Source organism: Dendropsophus ebraccatus, chromosome 6 (assembly GCF_027789765.1).
Source record: "Dendropsophus ebraccatus isolate aDenEbr1 chromosome 6, aDenEbr1.pat, whole genome shotgun sequence".
In the NCBI taxonomy this organism is placed as follows: domain Eukaryota; kingdom Metazoa; phylum Chordata; class Amphibia; order Anura; family Hylidae; genus Dendropsophus; species Dendropsophus ebraccatus.
In genome coordinates this window covers 48,051,397-48,075,881 of record NC_091459.1, presented here as the reverse complement: position 1 = coordinate 48,075,881, position 24,485 = coordinate 48,051,397, and the positions used below count along the sequence as shown (strand labels likewise).

At 43.7% G+C, this 24,485-nt stretch overlaps 1 protein-coding gene across 1 annotated transcript in view; it reads left to right on the top strand.

Moving 5' to 3' along the window:
* LOC138795614 (amine sulfotransferase-like) overlaps nucleotides 1–18,224 on the top strand; it is a 44,677-nt gene extending 26,453 nt beyond the window's left edge. Inside the window, exons 2-7 of the mRNA XM_069974934.1 lie at nucleotides 7,353–7,525; nucleotides 8,647–8,858; nucleotides 12,020–12,146; nucleotides 15,014–15,108; nucleotides 16,406–16,586; nucleotides 17,878–18,224. Of these exons, the coding sequence (XP_069831035.1) occupies nucleotides 7,369–7,525; nucleotides 8,647–8,858; nucleotides 12,020–12,146; nucleotides 15,014–15,108; nucleotides 16,406–16,586; nucleotides 17,878–18,008 (903 nt within the window). The 5' untranslated portion in view covers nucleotides 7,353–7,368 and the 3' untranslated portion in view covers nucleotides 18,009–18,224. The remainder of the gene's footprint in view (nucleotides 1–7,352; nucleotides 7,526–8,646; nucleotides 8,859–12,019; nucleotides 12,147–15,013; nucleotides 15,109–16,405; nucleotides 16,587–17,877) is intronic.
* The last annotated feature ends 6,261 nt before the right edge of the window (nucleotides 18,225–24,485 follow it).

Genomic DNA, 24,485 nt, shown 5'->3' with positions numbered 1-24,485 from the left:
GCTACCAGGGACATTACTGGGGGGTTAACTAGGTTACCAGGGACATGCCTGGGGGTTAATTAGGCTACCAAGGACATGCCTGGGGGGTTAACTAGGCTACCAGGGACATGCCTGGGGGGTTAATTAGGCTACCAAGGACATGCCTGGGGGGTTAACTAGGCTAACAGGGACATGCCTGGGGGGGTTAACTAGGCTACCAGGGACATGCCTGGGGGGTTAACTAGGCTACCAGGGACATCACTGGGGGAGTTAACTAGGCTACCAGGGACATTACTGGGGGGTTAACTAGACTACAAGGGGCATGACTTGGGGGTTACCTAGACTACAAGAGGCATCACTTGGGGTTAACTACAATCAGGGGCGGGCTGGGCCGGGGGGCAGGGTGGCATCTGCCCCCCGAGCCAGTCTTCCTCAAGACAGTATGGGGCCGCATAGCTGGCACTCAATGACAGCTCGTTGAAGGTCTCAGGGCCGCCCTGCAGCTTCTAACCGCCCCAGCGCTTTTTTCTCTGACACCTAAGAGTGCTGGAGGGCCGGTCTGTGCTGCGGGCCGCCGCTGAAGCTCCGCCCCCACCATGCGATCAAGCCCCGCCCCCTCAGCAGACCCCTATGCTTTTAACTAAAGCCTATGAGGCTAAACTGTTAAGCAAACTGCTGCTCTTTCTCCCTCTGGCCACTAGAGGCCGCTCTGTCCCCCCAGCTGTCACTCCTACAGCCTGGATAGAGGAGCCGGAAGACAGAGAAGATGGTGGTCTGCACTCTGCAGGGAGCCAGGTAACATCTGTACAGGGGAGACCTACACAGCATCCCCTGCAGCCCCCCATACACAGTATCCCCTGCAGCCCCCCATACACAGCATCCCCTGCAGCCCCCCCATACACAGTATCCCCTGAAACCCCCCCATCCCCCCATACACAGTATCCCCTGCAGCCCCCCATACACAGTATCCCCTGCAGCCCCCTCCATCCCCAGTATCCCCTGCAGCGCCCCCATACACAGTATCCCCTGAAATCCCCCCATACACAGCATCCCCTGCAGCCCCCCATCCCCTCACACACAGCCTCCCCCCATTCCCCCCCACAGACAGCCTCTCCTGCATCCCCCCTATCCCCACACACACAGCATCCCCTGCAGCCCCCCATCCCCCCCACAGCATCCCCTGCAGCCCCCATCCCCCCACACAGTATCCCCTGAAGCTCCCCCATTCCCCTCCCCCACAGCATCCCCTGCAGCCCCCCCCATCCCCAAACACAGCATCCCCTGCATCCCCCCATCCCCACACACAGCATCCCCTGCAGCCCCCCATCCCCCCCACAGCATCCCCTGCAGCCCCCATCCCCCCACACACAGTATCCCCTGAAGCCTCCCCATTCCCCCCCCCACAGCATTTCCTGCAGCTTCCCATCCCCAAACACAGCATCCCCTGCAGCCCCCCCATCCCCAAACACAGCATCCCCTGCAGCCCCCCATCCCCACACACAGCATCCCCTGTAGCCTCCCCATCCCCCCCACACACAGCATCCCCTGCTGACCCCCATCCCGACACACACAGCATCCCCTGCAGCCCCCCATCCCCCACAGCATCCCCTGCAGCCCCCCATTCCCACACACACAAATAGCAGCCCCCATATCCCTCACACACACAGAGCATCCCCTGCAGCTCCCCCATTCCCCCACACACAGCATCCCCTGCTGACCCCCATCCCCACACACACAGCATCCCCTGCACCCCCCCATCCCCCCCACAGCATCCCCTGCAGCCCCCCATTCCCACACACACAAATAGCAGCCCCCATATCCCCCCACACACATACACACAGAGCATCCCCTGCAGCACCCCCATTCCCCCCACAGCATCCCCTGCAGCCCCCCCCCCATACCCACTCCACAGTATCCCAGGGCCATCCACTCCCTTCCCCCCACCAACCAAGGGAAGCAGCCACACAGGATCAGAGGAGGACAAAGCAGGAACCAGGACAGATGAGAACTACAACCCCCACCATGTCCTCCTAACAGTTCATGGTGGGAGTTGTAGTTTTGCAGTCTGTGGACATTGAGGTGCCGGACTACAACCCCCATCAAGCCCTATTGGCAAATCATAAAGGGAGTTGAAGTTCTGCAACAGATTAGAGGTTGACACAGTATAGGAGGGGGAGCAGTGGCACAGTAGTACTACATCCCCCAGCATGGTGTATAGCAGTGCTTCTCAATTCCAGTCTTCAGGCCTCACCAACAGGTCATGTTTTGAGGATATCCCGAACAAAGGACACCTGTGATAATACCTGATGCGCCGAGTATGATTATATCACCTGTGATATACTAAGGAAATCCTCAAAACATGACCTGTTGGTGAGGCCTGAGGACTGGAATTGAGAAGCACTGGTATATAGGGTAGGCTGTACAACTACATCTCCCAGCATGATCCTCTGATGCTTTGGTAGAACTACAGTATGTGTGTATGTTGCTTTGTTTACTATGATTTTTACTAATAGGGGGTGTGCACATGAGGGGAAGGAGAATTGAACTATGGCTGGCCCAGTAGAAATTGCCCATACCCACAGGGGTATTGCTTAGGGGGGAGGCATTGACAGAAAAGGTGATCATGTGGAGGGAAAAGTGAACTATGGTGAAAATACAGAAACCCCAGTTTCTCAGCATCTTGTATTGTAATCAGTATGATGGAGGTCACCCAGCTTTCTCACCATCTTATACTCAGTATGATGGAGGTCACCCAGCTTTCCCAGCATCTAGTACTTAGTATAATGAAGGTCACCCAGCTTTCCCACCACCTTATACTCAGTATGATGTGGTCACCCAGCTTTCTACCCTTCTTATACTAAGTATTATGTGGTCACCCAGCTTTCCCAGCATCTTATACTTAATATGATGTGGTCACCCAGCTTTCCCACCATCTTATACTCAGTATGATGTGGTCACCCAGCTTTCCCAGCATCTTATACTCAGTATGATGTGGTCACCCAGCTTTCCCAGCATCCTATATTCAGTATGATGGAGGTCACCCAGCTTTCCCTGGATCCTATGCTCAGTATGATGAAGGTCATTCAGCTTTCTGCCCATCTTATACTCCGTATGATGTGGTCACCCAGATTTCCCTGCATCTTGTACTCAGAATGATGTGGTCACCCAGCTTTCCCACCATCCCACCATGCCTCAGGGAGCTGCACAGTAAATCTATACTGTGCAGCTGAAAACCATATTAGCACAATTGTGCTAATTGGTTCCCTTTAAAGAAGCACTCCGGCCATTACCTATTATTGCGCTTCCCATATCAGTGCACGGATGGTAGATGGTACCCCCTGTACTTCTGCCAGCGGCGATGTTCCGACAGTTCGAATAATGTCCCCAGCCCTTCTGGTCATTTGTGACTAGGGAATTCCTACTGCTCTGTGGGAAGGGGCCAGAAGTCACTTTCTCAATGTAAGTCTATGGGACTATGGTTCTGTGTCAGTGCTGAGCCGTCCCATATACTTATACAGGAAAGTGACTTCCGACCCCTTCACAGTGAGTAGTAGGAATTCCCTGGTCACAAATGACTGGAAGGGCCGATTGTGTTATCCGAACTGTCAGAACAATTCCGCTGGAGGAAGTACAGGTCCGAGTGGCATCTACCTTCCTCGCACTGATGTAGGGAGCGTAATAATAGGTAAGGGCCAGAGTGGTACTTGAAGGATGGGCCGCTAGCCGGCTACTCATGGGCCACTGCTGTGTGCTTGCCCCCCAGGCTAAAATTTGCCAGCCAGCCCCTGACTACAATAGCAGGGGCACTAGGGGAACAATACTTTGCCTTGCCCCGGGTGCTGCAAACCCACACTAACTGCCATGCACACTATGCGGCCCTGGAATGATTTTATTAATGCCCGACTGGCCCTTGACATGGAAAAGCTTCCCCACCCCTGAGCTAGATGATCATACTATTAAAAATCACAACTCTGCATTAAAAATAGTAGCTGCTGCAGAACATCTTTTGTCTCACTTGAGACAATTACATAAACCAACAAACACACCACTGACACAGGCACACAGATACACACAAACACACACACACACTGGCTGACAAACACAGATATAGTACATACATACTGTACACTCACTGACATACAGTACATATATACTCACAGATACAGTACATACATACGTTCACTGGTACATGCAGATACAGTACATACATACCCTCACTGACACACACATGCACACAGCACTTACAGCTGTCTTCCCCATCTTCCTCCCTGCAGTCAGGAGGATGTTGCTCCACACTGTAACTTTGAGGACCTGCAGGTCATGGGACTCAGGTCCTTCATCACTCTGCCTCTCTGTGTGCAGGACAGCCCTTGGGTGGTAAACTCCTTGGTGCATAGATCCCCCATTAGTTTGCATTTGATGGTCTTAGCCTTGGTGTAAACCAAATACAGACAAGAACAATTTAAAGCAAAAACAAGCAACAAGCATAAAGTAAGAATGACTATGTTCTGAAATAAAGATACACATACACACTGCTCTTTCAGTGCTTGGAATGGAACTGGCTAAATACCTGTAACTGGTATCAATTGCTAAAGTTACAAAGATAGAACAAGGGGACAAGAAGAACCAAAAACAGGACACAGACAGGGCTGCAAAAAATACTGTACATACCACCTGATAGAATCACAGTTATATGACAAGATGGCAGGTTAGAAAAAGGAATAAATTGCATCAAGGAAAATAAAGGAATTAGTAGAAATACAGAAGGTGGTTCCTTCAATCGAGCCTGGATGGGGGCCTGCTCTTCCAGTCACCACCATTTTGTAGCCAGGATGTTCAAGGCTAAAGACAAGTAGAGAACTGACATCATCACTATGTTCTATAATGAAGCATATGTATTTGTGTTTCCTCAAAGACAAATGTTCTGCTGTGCGGATTTTGCATATATGTAAGGTTATAAGTGAGACATTGTACCCCATGTAAATATGTGTAAGTTCTCAGTATCAGCTGATAAAGTTGTCTACAAAAGAAAATGGTAAGTGTGAGTTCCACTGCTAATAGTTAGTCGAGGTTAACCTATAAAGTGTCTGTACCCTACAGACCTAGGTATAAATTAGAGATAAGAGAAGGTATAGGTCCTCAAGACATAACATGAGATAATGTGATATGGTGAAAAAATGATTGGTAAACAATAGATGGACTGAAAATATAAAACACTTTACTAGGTAATGAATTAAAAATAATAAGCTAAAAATTGTATCTCATCTCATTAGTACTGAATTGACAGACATGTAAATACTGCATAAAACATGACATAAGATCCAATGATAAAACCAGATCGTTAAATCCTGATTGAGAGAAGGATTGCCAGGTATTGGCAGTACGTGATACTAATAAAAGATAATAATCAAATAATAAACAAATAAAGATATTAAGCAAATAATAAGCAATAATGGATAAACTGGCAGTATACAAAGTCTGATTAAGTCGTAAATAAAAAGTTCTAGGTAAAGGTTCATCCGTGGCTAGGATGTATTGGTTGAATTGGCAATCAAGAATGTAAGTTCATCAATATATGGCGTATAGTCAGACTACATACATTGCAGTAGCTTGTGATAATTGGCAATCAAATAGCAAGGTTCATCACTCAGTGGCTCTCTATAGGTAGATAAAGCGGTCGGCACTGCTATAGGCTAATACGTCTATAGGAGGAATTCAGCTGAGGTTAGGACTACGGGCTCATAAGATGTCAATTTGGGTGGTGCTCACTCATAACTGAAGGACAGTGCAGTCCAGATGAAAACCAATCCATGCATTAGAAATAAGGAAGAATGAGGGCACTCACCCGTTTGCTTGACTTCTTTTATTTCATTTCATGTGAGCAGACGCGGACATAGTCTGCTCACTGCAGTGAGGACGCCAACCCCTCTCCCAATGACACGTGACAGCTGTTTCGCACGTAGATCACGTGCTTCGACTGATCTCAGTGGTATATTGGCAGACTAAGTCCGCTGTAGCAGCCTGGGTGTATTATAGCGACGTCTGATGGTTTAGACGTAACTGTATTGTGGATACTCGATCAGCAAAATTCATCCGTGATTTAAAGGAATATATATAATAATGGATATCAGTGATCCATACCCGCTGTGGCTGACCAAAATAATAGCCGACAATGTGTACGACTATTTGCGGCAGATTGGGCTGATTTGATACGTTGTCACGCTTTGCAATTGGTGTGCATACAGGAGGTATAAGTTGGAATGGTGTATGATACACCTCTCACCCGTCTTGCGAGCTGGGGATGTTCCAAGCAGTGGTCCCTTGTATGGTGTCCTGCTCCTGACGCTGGAGGCGTGTGCCGCACTCTGCCTTGGTTTAAGTACAGATCGGAGCTCCGGTCATGCGCAGTGGTAAGTGTTGCCCGCCGGACCTCGTGGCTGAGTTGGCGCCAAGTTTGAATTAGAATGGCTTACGATGTAGTTAGCCAATTTGAGGATTTAGCATGCTGGATATAGATGGGTGAATAATTAATAATTTAGTAATTTAATGTAGTAATAATACATTAGTAAGTTATATGACATTTAGTGCTGAGGAGGTGCTGCTGTGTTTAGTTATGGCTTTGTTATTTTTAATTGATTAAACATTGTAACCTACGTCATTAAATTCAAGATTCAAACAGTGTGGTATGCCGCTATCACCATAATTAGGCATAAAAAAATCAGGCTACTGTATGATGCAGTGGGTTTGTAAGTCCATTAAGGCATTGCAAAGGATAGCCACCCGGAGACAGGTCAGGGATCTTCAATTCAGGGAAAAAGTAGGATACCCAGGAACTAATTGGTTAAAAGCTTGAGCTTTATTTAGTGAAATCCATTAAATAGAAAAAGTACAGTCTCACATGGATTTCTTGACGCGTTTTGGCCAGCATACGTCCTTAATCACAGCATAAAAATTATAAGGCTATCACTGCTATATGTACACAGAACTATTAGGTGTGAAGGAAGACGTAATAATTCTTCCCATTATTGCTTCTTTCTTCACACCTGTATTTAAAGAAGTGATCTTTATTATGTTCTTGCATCCCTGCCTGCACATTTTTTTTTTCAATGGACTTCTCCTTTAATGTATCAGACATCTTTTTGGTATTGTAATCTTTTTAGTGAAACTACCCCTTTAATGTTGATAGCACAGTTTCCGTCATGATACTTTCATCAAGTGGTCTTAGCAGCTCAGTTAAAATAATGCGGTTACTTTAAATTTATTTATTTTTTTCCCTCATTAATTTGGCACTTCTACTACTGGCATTGCCAGTCATCATACCATATTTACATGGTAAGCTAAATTTACTTACATTTGACATATTTTTACTGCAGGTAGCACCATTGAACCATGGACACAATTACTCAGGTTTTACAAGACCCAAATCTATATCGATATAAAGGGTTTTGCTTTCTTAAGAAATACATGCAACCAGAATACATAGACTCACTGCAGGGTTTTGAAATAAGAGAGGATGATGTGTTCTTGATTACCTATCCAAAATCAGGTGAGTTAAAGGGTTCATGTCACATGTTCATGTTCATGTTGTACCTCTATAGCATAGGGCAACTTCTAAGATTACTTTGGAGGACTCAGCATATCCATACTATAGTTTATATAATGCTTATTTTGGTGATGACACTGTAGGGAAGCTGAACACTTACAATCGGTTTCCTCAAAAAGGAGAATGTGAGGTGTAGCTCGCTTAAACTGATAGATGTAGTGTTGAGATTAACTGAGCAAGCGCTCCCCAGTGCAAAACAAATACATAGAATTAAATATTCTAGCCACCGAGGAAGAGGAGAGAAACCCCGAAACACGTCTGCCCCTAAAACAAGCTTCTATTCTATGGCACACATCTACTACTCCAGCAAGCAGCATTGCATACAGCTACCCGACAGATTCCTGGATTGAGGACCGGCAGCAGTTCCATAGCAGCTCTACGACAACCAGAGCAAGGCTGTCAGCTTCCTTCCAGGCTCTAACAGGCAGCACGCTCAAACTTACCAGCATGCAGAATCCAGCAGGCAGTGTAGCAGATGCCAGGAGAGATCATGGACTGCCAACACACAGGATTGGTAAGAGGTGCTCCGGCACCAAGATTTCTCCTATCTTTTATCCTCCACAAAAGAAACATGTTTGCCTAATGTTACAGCGTTACACTGTGGAGAAAAGAATTGACTGTGTCGAGCCAGACACAATACAGTTAGCCGTTATTGTACCATGAATGACTATCCAACTCATTTGATCCATTTACTGGATCTGACCACAGTAATTAGAGAGGCTTTGTGTATTTCTACATGTAGTGATTTACCTATTGACCCTATGTGACTACATTTTATTCTTATCTACTTTATGTAATTTTACATGTATTTTATTTTTTTACCTGATATTTATTTATAATGCTTTCCACAGGAACCCTGTGGTACTTGGCATTATATTACTATTTGATTGCTGTTTTCACTATAATAAACATTTTCCAGTAGTGTTTAAAGGATTGACGAATTACATATGGTTCAAATTTCAAAGCATAAAACTGTGTTCACTAAAATCCGAACTTTTTGAATTTGTTTCTTTGCTGCTCCTGTAAAGGAGTCGTACAACCCCTTTAACTTTACTTTCTACCAGGGACCATTTGGACACAACAGCTTCTAAGTTTGATATGCATTGAAGGATACAGAAATGGAACAGAACAAACATATGCTTCGGAAAGAATACCATGGTTTGAATTTCAGTCTATCAGTAAGATTGACCATAACTGTCGCCCTTCTCCTCGGCTGTTTACATCGCATTTGGCATATGATTTTGTTCCACAGGGACTGAAAAATGGAAAAGGAAAGGTAATAAACAGATGATCTATCTAACCTACTGATAGCCCATTATAGGGCACTGTTTCTGAGATATTCAGAGTTTAATCCTTAGGCAAATAGGCTGTTTTGGTGCACTGGGGGTGGAGCTACTACCCCCCCCCCAGTGAACCGATCTGCCCCCAGAAGCCCCCCCCCCCCCTTCTAATAAATATCAGCAGAGCAGGCTGGCAAAGGTGGGCTGACTAGGGTGGGCCGGTGCCCTGGAATGGTAGCCTCGCTTTCAGTGCACCAAAACAACCTTTTTGCATAAGGATTATACTCCGAATATCTCGGAAACATTACAGAGGATGAAGATAAGAAACATTTATCTATTTTGCTTAATCTTAACCCAAAACACAATAATAGGGTTTTTTTCTGTTCTGGCAGATAAAATAATTGGTGAAAAAGCAATATAGTTACTAATTAGAGATGAGCGAACCTCGAGCATGCACGAGTCCATCCGAACCCGAACGTTCGGCATTTGATTAGCGGTGGCTGCTGAAGTTGGATAAAGCCCTAAGGCTATGTGGAAAACATGGATATAGTCATTGGCTGTATCCATGTTTTCCAGACAACCTTAGAGCTTTATGCAAGTTCAGCAGCCACCGCTAATCAAATGCCGAATGTTCGGGTTCGGATCGACTCGAACCCGAACCCGGTTCGCTCATCTCTATTACTAATAAATTGGTTAATCCCACTAATCCCCTTATTTATAAGTCTGTGTTTACACATGGCATTTATTTTTCTTAAATGATGTGTTTACTGTGATTTTGACACTATTGTGCTGAAAAACACGCTACACTATCAATGACGACACTATCTTTACTTGTTTATTAAAGATATTGGGGATGGAATTAACAGCAATATTTCTATCTTTGCAGATGACACCAAGCTTTGTAGTAAAGTACAGTCTATGGAGGATGTGCAGATATTACAGGATGACTTAGACACACTGAGTGTTTGGGCGTCCACTTGGCAAATGAGGTTCAATGTGGATAAATGTAAAGTTATGCACCTGGGTACTAATAACCCACATGCATCATATGTTCTGGGGGGAGTTACTCTGGGAGAGTCGCTGATGGAGAAGGATCTGGGTGTACTTGTAGATAATAGACTACAGAACAGTACACAATGTCAGTCAGCTGCTTCTAAGGCCTGCAGGATATTGTCATGCATTAAAACAGCCATGGACTCACGGGACAGGGATATAATATTACCGCTCTATAAAGCTTTGGTGCGGCCCCATCTGGAGTATGCCGTCCAGTTCTGGAACCCGATTCATAAAAAGGACGTTCTAGAGCTGGAGAGGGTACAAAGACGGGCAACTAAACTAATAATGGGAATGGAACATCTTAGTTATGAGGAGAGATTAAAAGAATTAAACTTGTTTAGTCTCAAGAAGAGACGTTTAAGGGGAGATATGATTCATTTATTTAAATACATATATGTCCCCTACAAGAAATATAGGGAAAAGATGTTCCAGGTAAACCCCCTCAAAAGACAAGGGGGCACTGCCTCCGCCTGGAGAAAAAAAGGTCTAATCTCCGGAGGCGACAAGTCTTCTTTACAATGAGAACAGTGAATCTGTGGAACAGTCTACCACAGGATCTGGTCACAGCAAAACAGTAGAGGGCTTCAAAACTAGACAGGTTCTTAGAACAAAATAACATTAATGCATATGTATATAACCTATCATCATCTGTCCCCTTTCCTGTATCCATCCCCCTCCTTGTATATACCCCCTTCCCTGTATCCATCCCCTCCTTCTATATCCCCCTTCCCTGCATCCATCCCATCCTTATATATCCCTCTTCCCTGTATCCGTCCCCTCCTTGTATATCCCCCTTCCCTGTATCCACCCCCTCCTTGTATATCCCCCTTCCCTTTATCCATCCCCTCCTTGTATATCCCCCTTCCCTGTATCCATCCCCTCCTTCTATATCCCCCTTCCCTGCATCCATCCCATCCTTATATATCCCTCTTCCCTGTATCCGTCCCCTCCTTGTATATCCCCCTTCCCTGTATCCACCCCCTCCTTGTATATCCCCCTTCCCTTTATCCATCCCCTCCTTGTATATCCCCCTTCCCTGCATCAATCCCCTCCTTGTATATCCTCTTTCCCTGCATCCATCTCCTCCTTGTATATCCCCCTTCCCAGTATCAATCCCCTCCTTGTATATCCCCCTTCCCTGTATCCATCCCTTACTTGTATATCCCCCTTCCCTTTATCCATCCCCTCCTTGTATATCCCCCTTCCCTGCATCAATCCCCTCCTTGTATATCCTCCTTCCCTGCATCCATCTCCTCCTTATATATCCCCCTTCCCTGTATCAATCCCCTCCTTGTATATCCCCCTTCCCTGTATCCATCCCCTCCTTGTATTTCCCCCTTCCCTGTATCCATCCCCTCCTTGTATATCCACCTTCCCTGTATCCATCCCCTCCTTGTATATCCACCTTCCCTGTATCCATCCCCTCCTTGTATATCCCCTTTCCCTGTATCCATCCCCTCCTTGTATATCCCCCTTCCCTGTATCCATCCTCTCCTTGTATATCCTCCTTCCCTGTATCCATCCCTTCCTTGTATATCCCTCTTGCCTGCATCCATCCCCTCCTTGTATATCCCTCTTCCCTGTATCCATTCCCTTCTTGTATATCCCCCTTCCCTGTATCCATACCCTTCTCATATATCCCCCTTCTCTGCATCAATCCCCTCCTTGTATATTCCCCTTCCCTGCATACATCCCCTCCTTGTATATCCCCCTTCCCTGCATCCATCCCCTCCGTGGTTGAACTTGATGGGCATGTGTTTTTTTATTACTGTATTAACTATGTAACTATGGCATAATCATGGTAAAATAGCACCATTTTTTCCATGATTTTTATGGCAATCAAGAAACGCATTATTAATGCAAAATAAATGCCATGTGTGAACACAGCCCAAAGGTAACTATCAGGTTCAGAGCATATTGACGAACCTGAACAGTGTGGTATCTCAGCTTAACACTAATGACAAGCTATATAAAGTGTTGTGAAAAAGGTTAGCGCCATATAAATAAAGGAATTATTAAATAAATAAAGATACATTTTTATTTGTAATCGTGGAATTATTGTTACATATATTCCATTCATAAAGGATACATTTATATTTAGATTATCTATGTGATGAGAAATCCAAAGGATGTCATAAAATCCCTATATCATTTTGAGGCCGTAGCAACCTATCGTGAAACATCTCCAGATTTTGGCCACTTCTTTCAAAAGTTTTTAGATGGTGATGGTAAGTGTTACTATTTATATGTATATTATAGATTACACTATATATAAATGTGTAGTTTATTATAATGTGATGTATAAGTGCTGGAAAAACCTAATCAAAGTAGGCGTTTCTTCTTGCTGTCTGTGAACGTTAACACTTTTGTGCTGCAGTTTCACTGTTTGTATCAGTATAGGAGATCCTCTATAAGTCACAAAAAGCAGAAATAAAATGTACCTATTCAGGACCCCAAGCCGCTTTTTCATATGGTCCTTTTTCATTAGCCGATATCACAGCCATGAGATTAGCACTCATTAGCAGTGCCTTTACATGGCACAAGAAATTGAGCAGCCATAGATATAGCCAAGCTGTCAGTTTCCAGATCACACAGCAGTACATACTTATTATCTGTGCTGCTGCTGTGATTCGGCATCCTTTTCCCCCAACCAGCTTCGGTCTCTTCAGGCCCCGTCTCCCTCGACTGTCAATCATTCTTGAGAAGACAGGGCCTAAAGATACGGCAGCCTGGGGACAGGAGAGCTGGAGAAGAGAATGGTAAGTATGCACTGCTGTGTGATCTGAAAACTGACAGCAAGGATATATGTATATGTGTGCTGTCAGTTTGCCTTTATTGTTATTGGTCACACATTCTCTGTTTACACAGGAAAATGTGCATCCAATAAATTTTTAAGCCTGTTTAATCAGCCGAGACAGACTGTTTCAAAACTACAATTCCCATCATGCCTGGACAATGAATGTTTTAGTTGTCTAGGCATGATGGAAAATGTAATTTTGCAACAGCTGGAGGGCAGCAGGCTCCCCATCCCTGTCTTAAAGTAACCAATATTTTTTAGGCTAACAGCAAGCTGAGATCTAGTAGATTATGAAAAATCGAGTGAGTATAGAAAAGTTGCAGGAATGCCCTGTAAATGTGGTGTGATCTTTACTCATATTATACATAGGTTGTTTGTCAAGCATTGAAGAATGCTAGGGCTGTCTTGTTGTAATGCCTATTTCTAGGGAATATTTAGGTGTACCATAACAATAACCTGTGTACTTACTACTATGGACTAATGTACTTTTATATATGTATGTAAAATATAAATTCATATCTTTCAGTAACTTACTGGAACTTGCTCTGCAGTTGTCTCAAATATTATCAATGACAGCAGTGCATATGATTGCTAGCTGGAGCTCAACGGAGATGATATAATTATTGCTGATTAATACAGCTTTACATTTGCTAGGCCAGGCACTCTGCATCCAACCCAGCAAGAATTTACTGGGCAGGAAGGCATACAGTGTATAGCTCCTGCTCAGTACGTAGTGTTCATGTGAGCCTAATGTAAGGCCCCACAGAAACTACTGTTAGGACTTCTGTTAACCCCTTAAGGTCAATGCCAATTTTCGTTTTTGCGCTTTTGCTTTTTCCACTTTATGTTTAAAAGGACATATCACTTGCATTTTTTCACCTAGAAACCCACATGAGCCCTTATTTTTTGCGCCATTAATTGTACTTTGCATTGACAGGCTGAATTTTTGCATAAAGTACACTGTGAAACTAGAAAAAAAATTAATGTGTGGTGAAATTGAAAAAAAAAACAACGCATTTCTTTTATTTGGAGGGTGTTTTTTTCTACGCCGTAAACCCTGGGGTAAAACTGATATGTTATGCATGTTCCTCAAGTCGTTACAATTAAAACGACATATAACACATATAACTTTTCTTTTATCTGATGACCTGTAAAAAATTTTAACCATTGTTAACAAATATTTGTTCCTTAAAATCGCTCCATTCCCAGGCTTATAGCACTTTTATCATTTGGTCTATGGGGCTGTGTGGGTGTCATTTTTTATGCCATGATGTTTACTTTCTATCGGTACCTTGATTGCGCATATGTGACTTTTTGATAGCTTTTTATTAAATTTTTTCTGGATTTGATGCGACCAAAAATGCGCAATTTTGCACTTTTGAATTTTTTTGCACTTACGCCGTTTACCATGCGAGATCAGGAATGTGATAATTTAATAGTTAGGGCGATTATGCGCGCGGCGATACCAAACATGTTTGTTTATTTATTTATTTATATTTATAAAATGGGAAAAGGGGGGTGATTTGAACTTTTATTAGGGGAGGGGATTTTTTATTAATAAAAACACTTTTTTACTTTTATTTTTACTGTAACTTGAAGTCCCCCTGGTGGACTTGTATATACACAGCACTGATCTCTCATAGAGATCAATGCTGTTTATATACACAGCAAAGATCATTGTAATCGGTGATAGATTGCTATGGCCTGCTGCAGGCCACAGCAATCTATTGCCGAGCCGGGATCAGCGTCATTGCGACGCTGAGTGCCGGCCCGGCCAGAAGACGGGGGGAGATCGCGGGGGGGAGATCCGACCCACTAGATACCAGGGACGTGCAGTACAAAGCACTTAAATGCAGCTGTCAGGTTTGACAGCTGCACTGAAGTGCTTAATTAGCCGACGCAGCAACGGGACCCACGCCAGCTAATAGAGGCACTGCCCGGCTGCAGATTGCAGCCGGAAGCGGTGCCGTTCAGAGCGGGTCCCGGCATGACCCCTCTCTGAACTCCCCCCTGCGCCACCATGACGTACCAGGTACGTCATGAGATGCTAAGGGGTTAATGTTTACTGCTTGGCGAAAAGGAGATAAGTGATGATGCTGTGCACATCCATATTTTGGAGGTTTGCTCATTTCTAGCCAAAGCAACCAGTGCAGTCACAACAATCAGACTCATAGCTGGAGACTGGCAGTCATTGTGCAGTCATCTGTGCACATATACATTTACTCTTAATGCTAAATGTTAGATGATTACACTCTGATAATATTATTTATATCTAATACTGTGTTTTTCTCATTCCAGTTTTTGCTGGCAGCTGGTTTGATCATGTTCGAGAATGGTACACTCATAAAGATTATTTCAATATTCTGTTCATAAAGTATGAAGATATGATTATGGTAAGAATAATAGTATACTTTAATTCTCATTATGACTGCAGAGATATGAAATTTATGTTTTTTTGGTTTCTTTTTGTTTTTTATAGTTTAGCAGATGACGAACTTTTCATTAAATAAAAAAAAAATAAACACTGTGTCACCACAATCCAAGACCTGTAACGTTCTTAATGGTGGCTTACTTTCTGTGGACATGTCGTTTTTATTGGTATTATTGGTAGTTACGACTTGTAATAAACTGTAACGATCTGAGATTTCTTGGGTCTTGGCAGTTATTGCGGAAGACCCATGCTGGGCTGCTAGGCTGCCACAAGCTACAGGAATTGTCACAAATGTCAACCTGAGTAGTGCACATACTGTCTTGGTTGCCACGTTGAGCCCCCCTCCAAGAGTAGACTTTACCCTATTACACCCCACAATACAACACATGATATCTCCCACTATATGAATAACCTCTGCCTGTAGATGACGCTCCTTATCTAATACAACGCTGCCAGTACTTAACATCCTTCATCTAATACATGACATCACCCATCTAATACACCGCCCAGTACCTGACATCTGGCAACAAAAACCTCCTCCCAGTAGATGCCATCTTGCATTGAATACTCTTTCCCAGCACATGACACACCCATCCAATTAATCCAAATAATGCAGTACATCACTCCCTTACATCTAATACATCCTCACAGTACAAGAGGCCTTACCTGTTGACTTCCATGACACTATCTACTACATTTAACTCAATATAGAATCCCGTTCCCCCTTAATACTACACCCTGATACACAACACCTCCCCTACACCACAATTCAAAGTCAAAATAGCATTATACTTTTATTTTCTTGGTCAGTATGATTACACTGATACCACATTTATATATATACATGCCACATTTATATATACAGCTGTATAGAGGCATATACATGGCTGGCCTTCAGGGGGCCATCTGTCTCTTATGGACTCTTAAAGAAAGTGATTGTATCCCTGGACTTCTGATGGGGTGAGACCCACAGATTTGTTACATGCTGCAGTCACAATTAGACCATGTAATGAGCTAAACTACCAGGATCAGAGGTTTTTGTCATACACACAACCATATTTTTGCCATTACAGCACAGGAAGCTCACGGCGGCCTGCTAGGCTGTTGACATAGAATGGCCTAGTATAAAGCCCCTCAGTGACCACCATAAAAACACATATGGGTAGTTAGTAAGGGGATAATAATGTTAGTAAATAAATTTCTAATATTTATTTTTCTAAATGTATATTCCTTTAAAATATGTATTTTACCCCATACAGGATTTGCGTTCTGTTGTCAAACAAATGTGCACATTTTTAGGAAAAGAATTAGACGATGAATCTTTGGACACTGTAGTAAAACGAGCAACATTCAATGATATGAAAAAAGATCCACTTGCAAATAAAGAAAATATGCCAAAAGATGTTTTTGATTTTAAAATGGGAAAATTTATGCGAAAAGGTAAGAACTGACAAGTCACTTACAAAAATATTATGTATCTCAACTGTGTATAAAGTCAAGATGATACTGAACTAAGTTGTTGTAACAGACAACAAGTGTGGACCTGCTGTGCTGCTCATCTGGTTAGGCTTTGGGCCACACTAGGTCGCTCCACAAGTATAGTCCTGGTGTGAGCAGAAGCTGGTTCCCAAGAACAGTGGAATGCATCGGAAAACAGGCGGAATATACATGTCAGTGATCCAGGTCGTCAGTGGTAGATTCAGCGCAGTACCAGGGATAAGATGGGTAATGTGGTAAGACAGACAAAAGGGTCAAGGCAGGCAGCTTTAGAGGTCAGGAAATCGGAGACAGAAACAGGAAAGGCAGGCAATATAGACAAGGGTCAGGCAGAAAGCGTAATCCAAAGAACAGGCATGGGTCAGGATACACAAGAATACAGCAGAAACAGCAGACAGATACTTTTGCTTGGAATGCAAGACTCCAACAATGCTCAGGCAGAAAGGAGCATGTGGAGCTAAATTGGTGCAGGTGGCTCTGTATTGGCAGATGATAGCAGTTGAAGACAAGCAGCCTCTATAAATCCATTTGGCCAGTTGACCGCATGCCCACTCTAGTGGCCAGAGGTGTCACTGCTTCAATAGGTGGTAGAATACACTAGAAGACACAAGAAGTCTCAGGACGAGAACAGAGAACAGCAGGGGAGCGAACATCTTGTCCGGCGGCATTTCAGTTATCTAAAGCCCAAGTCACATCATGATATATGGCAATATTTGTCTGAAACAAAAAAACACTATCAGGATCCATACATTTTTATGGAGCAGATGTATACTAAAACTGGCCCCTTATGGCATGTCAGGCTTAGATGGGTTTACTGAATACATTTAAATACATGTTTAGTATCACCACATCCGTAACCACCCGAGTTATAAAGCCAATATGCCATTATTTATACTGCATGATGCACACTATAAAAAAAATCTGCCCCAATCCACCGCAGAAAAAACATCATAAAGTTATGTATCCACTACGTTTAAACAACAGCTGTTATTTTGCAGTACAAACAACGTCCGGAAATAAATTACATGAACATTATTTCAACGGTAATAGCCAAGCAACAGTTGTTGTTTCCATTGGCTTAATCATTGCGTTATGAAAAGAACGGCATTCTTTCCATAAAAAGTACAGTGTGTGAACATAGCCTAAAAGAGATCAAAAAGTCATATACATGTAAAACTTGGTATCAATAAAAACTATACATCTTTTATATTTTCGCATATGACTTTCTCTGCAGGAACTATTGGAGATTGGAAAAATTCCATGACGGTGGCACAGAGTGAAGCATTTGACAATATCTTTCAGGAAAAGATGGGAGATTTAGATTTAAGTTTTACCTGGGATATAAGCCGGGAATCACACATGTAGCTTTTGGAACCTATACATTTCCTTTCTTTTTCTATAAAAAAAATTGAATGTGTGATTTCAGCCTATAGTACTGGCTGATTCTGACCTTTTAGCGTCAAATAGATTTTTTTTAATTTTGGTCCCTTCTTCCAGAAAAGCTATACTTTTTGAAACTCTTTAATATAATTTTTGCCTAATCATTTTGCTTTGGTACATTTTTTATTTATTTTGGTTGAATCTAGATAATAATAAATAAATTGATACATCTATTATACAGTCTGTTATTATTAAAATAGTATAAATACAAGTACAATGGTGCCTTGGATTACAAGCATAATTCGTTCCGGGAGTTTTCCAAATCACTCTTAAAGCAAAGCAAATCTTCCTATACGAAATAATTGAAATGCAGACAATTGGTTCCACACCCCAAAAATAATGTTTTTTATTCTGAATAACATGTAAAACAAATGAAACAAAGATTTAGAAACACATAAATACTGTACTGTATGTCATATTATAAGTTACTGTGCAGTAATGGAGAGGATGGAAACACAGGAGGCTGCAGGGAGCATGAAGATATGAGCAGGGAATGTGGGCACATACATGCAGCACTCCCTGTCCGGGGAGAGAGGGGTAACAGCTATGAAGAGGTTACCTCCACAGTCCTGTCCCCTGATGCAAGCCCCAGCCTGGATCTGCTATGATTTGAAAGGTGAGGGAGACTTCCTGGGTCAGAGTACAGTGCTATAGACCACACTATGCAGACCATGCCCATCCTCCACTCACCCTCCCACCGAGTACAGGGAACTCTTAAACCAAAGCAATGCTCTTAAACCAAGTTACAATTTTGAAAAACTGTGAGCTCTTCTTGCAAAATGTTCTCAATCCAAGTTACTTTTAAACCAAGGTACCATTGTAATTGTTTCATAGTAGCACAGTGTGTTACATAAGAATTTTTTTTAAATTTACTACACAAAAGTATATTTTAGGGCTATGCTCACACATTGATTTTCAATGGCTATTATTTCATACTCAAAATAACATTGGTTGTTTTGAGTATCAAATAACGTCAGTAATTTAACATACTTTGGCAGCCATCATTTCGGCCGTTGGTACATTATTAAAGGTTAGGTTGAATGATGGCAGCTTTCCACACCCTTTTGTATGTGGCTATTTCTAAAGGTGCTCTGAATTTTGTTGAAAAGATGGTGAGAAATCTGTGTTTAAACAACTTAAAATAAGTTAATAATTTTGTTTGCTAAATAACGAACGCCAATGTCCTGAACATTAATTTGATGGTGAACTACCATAGACTTCAACAGAAATCATGAACATGACCTAAAACTACATTCCCACCATCACATTCATAACTTTTTACCTAATATAAAAAATATATAATAAAAATATATAATAAAAATATAAATATTTTTTTCAATTGAAAATAAAAAAACGATTGTTTACTATACCCCTACTTTTATATAGGTCATTGCCTTGTTTCCACTAGTTACGTCCTCCACCAGTTCTGTGATTTTCTGCATGAGCATAGGCAGTTTAGTACCTCTTTGTATAGCAGTCCCCTTACTTATGGGCAGTAGCAGCATCTTCCTTATACAGGGCACAGGGCGACCCCCACAATAATTATTGCCATAAGATGTACTGTTAGTCAGTAAGCCCTTACATTTTTTATGGCATGCTATGATATGATATGCTATATGTTTTCACCAGGGCCGTTTTAATACATTGGTGGGCCCGGTGCACAGCCCTCAAGAGTGGGCCCCTTCCCTCCCCCAACCCAGCGTTATCAGAATGGGAGCTCCACACACAGTATTATGCCATGAAAGTGCCCCCACACTGAATTAAGAGCCCCAATATATATACGGTAGTACCTTATAACTTTATAAAGATATCACCAATTATACCATTATATAATACTGCCACACCATGACCACTATCACTACAACCCTATAGCAGAGTGCAGTTACATCCATTTAGTCACAGGGGGCATCTTCTCTGATCAGAGTCTTTCACCTTTTCTTTCACTCCATTCAGCGTGGGCCATCTTGAAGTCTTCCCCAGCTGTGAATCAGTAGTTACCCCCCTCTGTGCCACTATATAGTAGTTACCCCCCCCCTCTGTGCCCCTATATAGTAGTTACCCCCCTGTGCCCCTATATAGTAGTTACACCCCTCTGTGCTCCCACCTAATAATTAGGTATGCTCTGTGCCCCAATATAGTAGTAAGGTCCCTATATAATATAGGCACCTCTGTGCAGCCCCCATGTTATTATATACCTGTGTGCTTCCCCCAGTAGTATAGACCCCCTGTGTGCAGCCCCCAGTAGTATAAAAAGCTGTGTGCTCCCCCCAGTAGTATAGACAGCTGTGTGCTCCCCCAGTAGTATATAGACCCCTGTGTGCTGCCCCTAGTACTATAGACCACTAGGTGCTGCCCCCAGTAGTATATAGACCCCATTGTGCTGCCCCCAGTACTATAGACCACTATGTGCTGCCCGCAGTGGTTTATAGACCCCTTGTATGCTGCCCCCAGTAGTATATAGACCCTATTGTGCTGCCCCCAGTAGTATATAGACCCTATTGTGCTGCCCCCAGTTGTATATAGCCCCCTCTGTGCTCCCCCAGTTATATATACCCCTTGTGCACCCCCCAGTAGTGTATAGCCCCCCTGTGCGCTCCCCCAGTTATATATAGACCCCCCTGTGCACCCCCCAGTAGTATATAGACCCCTTTGTGCTGCCCCAGTAGTATAAAGCCCCCTCTATGCTCCCCCAGTTATATATACCCCCTGGGCACCCCCCAGTAGTATATAAAACCTTGTGTTCTGCCCCCCAGTGGCATATAGACCCCTGTGTGCTGCCTCCCAGTAGTATATATATCCCCTGTGTGCCCCCTAGTAGTATATAGACCTCCGTACGCTCCCCCAGTTATATATACCCCCTGTGCACCCCCAGTTGTATATATATCCCCTGTGCACCCCCCAGTAGTAAATAGCCCCCCTGTGCACTCTCCCAGTTATATATACCCCCCTGTGCACCCCCTTAGATATATATACTCCCTGTGCACCCCACAAGTTGTATATATATCCCCTGGGTGCCTTCCAGTAGTATATAGCCCCCCTGTGCACTCCCCCAGTTATATATACCCCCTGCGCACTACCCCAGTTACATATACCACCCTGCAGGCTCCCCCAGTTAAATATACCCCCGATGCGCCCCCCAGTTATATATACCCCCTGTGCGCCCCCCAGTTATATATAGCCCCCTGTGCACCCCCCCAGTAGTAGGCTCTCCTGTGGCACCCCTAGTAGTATATAGACCCCCTCTGTGTACTGCCCCCGGTTATATAGCCCCCCTTTGTGCTCCCCCTCCCAAATAGCATATAACAACAAAAAAAACCCACTTTTACTCACCTGGGTCCGGGCGTCTCCTCTCCTATTCTCCTCACTCTTGTGGCCGCAGGCAGTGCTTTACCTGCAGTCACAAGAGGCCGCTCTCCCCTCTCGTGGTGCTGGCGCTGAATGACGTCACTCGAGGGCCGACACCACAGCGGGAGAGCGGCCTCTTGTGACCACAGGCAAAGCACTGCCTGCGGCCACAAGAGTGACTGACAGGGAGGGAGCCGATGGCTCCCGTCCTGACGGGCTGTTGGCCAGAGCCCTTTGCGACCGCAGTGGTCGCACAGAGCAAAGGCCGGCCGTGCTCAGGGTGGGCCCCTTTAACCAGAGGCCAAATGGTGCACGTGCATCGGGCCCACTGGTTAAAGTGGCCTTGGTTTACACTTCTTTTATATGTTTATACAAATGCAAGTAAGAGTAATAGGATGGAGCAAGGGCCCTGCAGCAATCAGAAGTAAACAATATCGGGGGGATGTATTACCACTGGTATCTCATACACTGGTCTTAACTAATCCCCCACCTGGAAGCTTGCATAGATCTTTCCTATAATGTACATTATGGCTGCATGAAGGTGTAAACATTGATAAATTTGCAGTATTCTTAGGCAATGTCCTCTTTCTTCCACCTTCCTTAGCCCAGTGCAGACATTGCCTTGATATATTCCCCCCAAATGTTTTGCAAAGCATTATAAATACTTTTTTTTTTTTAATCTTGCATTTTACTATTTTATAATATTTTTTTCTCCTCTAATAACTTCAAACTGGCATGAAGTATTCTATGTCTTCAACTTGTCCAGTAACTGCAACACACAATATCACCACAACAAAGAGCTGTGAAGACCAATCCTTAAAGCAACTCTGTACCCTCAATCTGAGCCCCCCAAACCACTTGTACCTTCGAATAGCTGCTTTTAATCCAAGATCTGTCCTGGGGTCCGTTCGGCAGGTGATGCAGTTATTGTCCTAAAACAATACTTTCAAACTTGAAGCCCGTGCCAAACGGGAGTATCTGTGCCCTAACTTTGCACCACCCCTCCGTCCCTCCCTCCTCCCCACCCTATTCATCATTAGGAATGCCACTGAAACATTTTCTCCATGCTGAACATTGCACAGGTCCTTAACGATTGAGCCCATGTGCCGGGCTGCCACAGGTGGGGAATAGGAGGCAATCTGCCTGCAGCATTCCTAATGATGAAGAGGGTGGGTAGGAGGGACAGGGAGGTGATGCAAAGTTAGGGCACAGAAATCATTCATTTTGATTTTTCAAAATGTGCTCAAATCATTGTTCGTCGTTCGCTAAACATTCACAGATCGCTTCGAGTAAACAGTCTTTCAAAGATTCACCCTATGTAAAAGATGGGCTTAAGTGATCTTAAAAACGATAGCAACAACGATTTTTCTTACGAATTTTCTAACGATTTTTCTTACGAATTTTCTAACAATTTTTCTAACAATTTATTTGTCTAAACGCTGATCGTTATAAAAACCAAATTGTTGCTTCAAAATCGTTAATCGATTGATTGGGCGAATTACCGCTTCGTGTAAACGCAGCAGAAGAAACAGTTATTTAGGGAGAAAATATCACACATTTAACCTGGCAGATATAATTTTAGGTACTGAAAATTATCTATATAGTGGTACCTTGGTTCTCGAACGTAATCGGTTCTGGAAGGCTGTTCAAGAACCGAGCAGTTCGAAAACCGAGCTGTAAGTTCCCATAGGGAACAATGTAAAGCTAATTAATTTGCTCTTACACACCGTGGGTCAGGTTGCGGACGCTATTTAAACTTGCCGCCGTGCTCCCACTCCTCTCAGCTGAGGGGGACACCCCATAAAGAAGCGGGTATTCCCTTCATTATGATAGGATTCCCCTATTCTTTACAAGGTGCCCCCCGCAGGTGAGAGGAGCAGGAGCACGGCGGCAAGTTTGAATAGCCGCCCGCTCCTGCCTCTCACTGCGGGGACGCCCTGAAGCCGGCCGCACTGCTCCACGCACTGACCTGACACTCTACGTCCCCCCCCTGCCGGCCCGGAGCACCTCTTGTACACATCCCCCGCAGCCACACGCCGCACGCATCTGCTGTTCTGCCAGCGGCCCCACTCACAAACTCCTTGCTGCTTCCTCCTGCTGCTCCTCACCGCCTCTGCAAACTCTCCTTCACCCTGCAGACACGGCGGGAGCAGCAGTAGCAAGCAGCAAGGAGCTTGTGCCAGGAGCAGTGCGTCTGGCTTTAGGTGGTCCCCACAGTGAGAGGCAGGAGCGGGCGGCTATTTAAACTTGCCGCTGTGCTCCTGCTCCTCTCACCTGCAGGGGACACCCTGTAAAGAAGTGGGGAATCCCATCATAATGAGCTGAGAGGAGCAAGAGCACAGCGGCAAGTTTAAATAGCCGCCCGCTCCTGCCTCTCACTGTTCCCGAACAACTCTAACTTCAGCTGACAGTTATCCCCCTGATTTTGTTCGGATACCGAGCAATGTTAACGTACCGAGCAAAACATCAGGGGGAAATTTAGTTCGAAAATCAAATTGTTCGAACACCGAGGTGTTCAGGAACCGAGGTTTTACTGTATTATGTATTTTACAAATAGAATTTTTGCTTAATAAATCCACTTTAATGTCTGCCAATTTTCCCATGTCAGTTTAACAAACCACCTCTAGATGTCAGGAAAAACTCACAATTAGCACAGCCTAAAGTGATTCTACATCAGAGCTTGTCTTTACGCCTGGTAAAACAGGAGCTCTGTTTCCACTGGTGTTCATATTTATTAAATGAACACTGTTTTTTCTATAAATGAAATAAATGTGACTGCAAAAACAATTCAAGACATGGCAGAGAATATTAAAAGTGCAGCAAAATGCTAACATAAATAAATCTAAAATAATAATAATAATAATAATAATAACAACAACAACAACAACAACAACAATAATAATAATAATAATAATATCATCATCATCACACCCGCACCTTAGTAAGTATTTGCAACAGTAAGCTAAAACCAGGGATGGAACCACGAGAAACAGGAGAAAAAGTATAAAAAAACATCCCTGGATCACACCTCCTTTATATTATGGACCTGTTGTTATT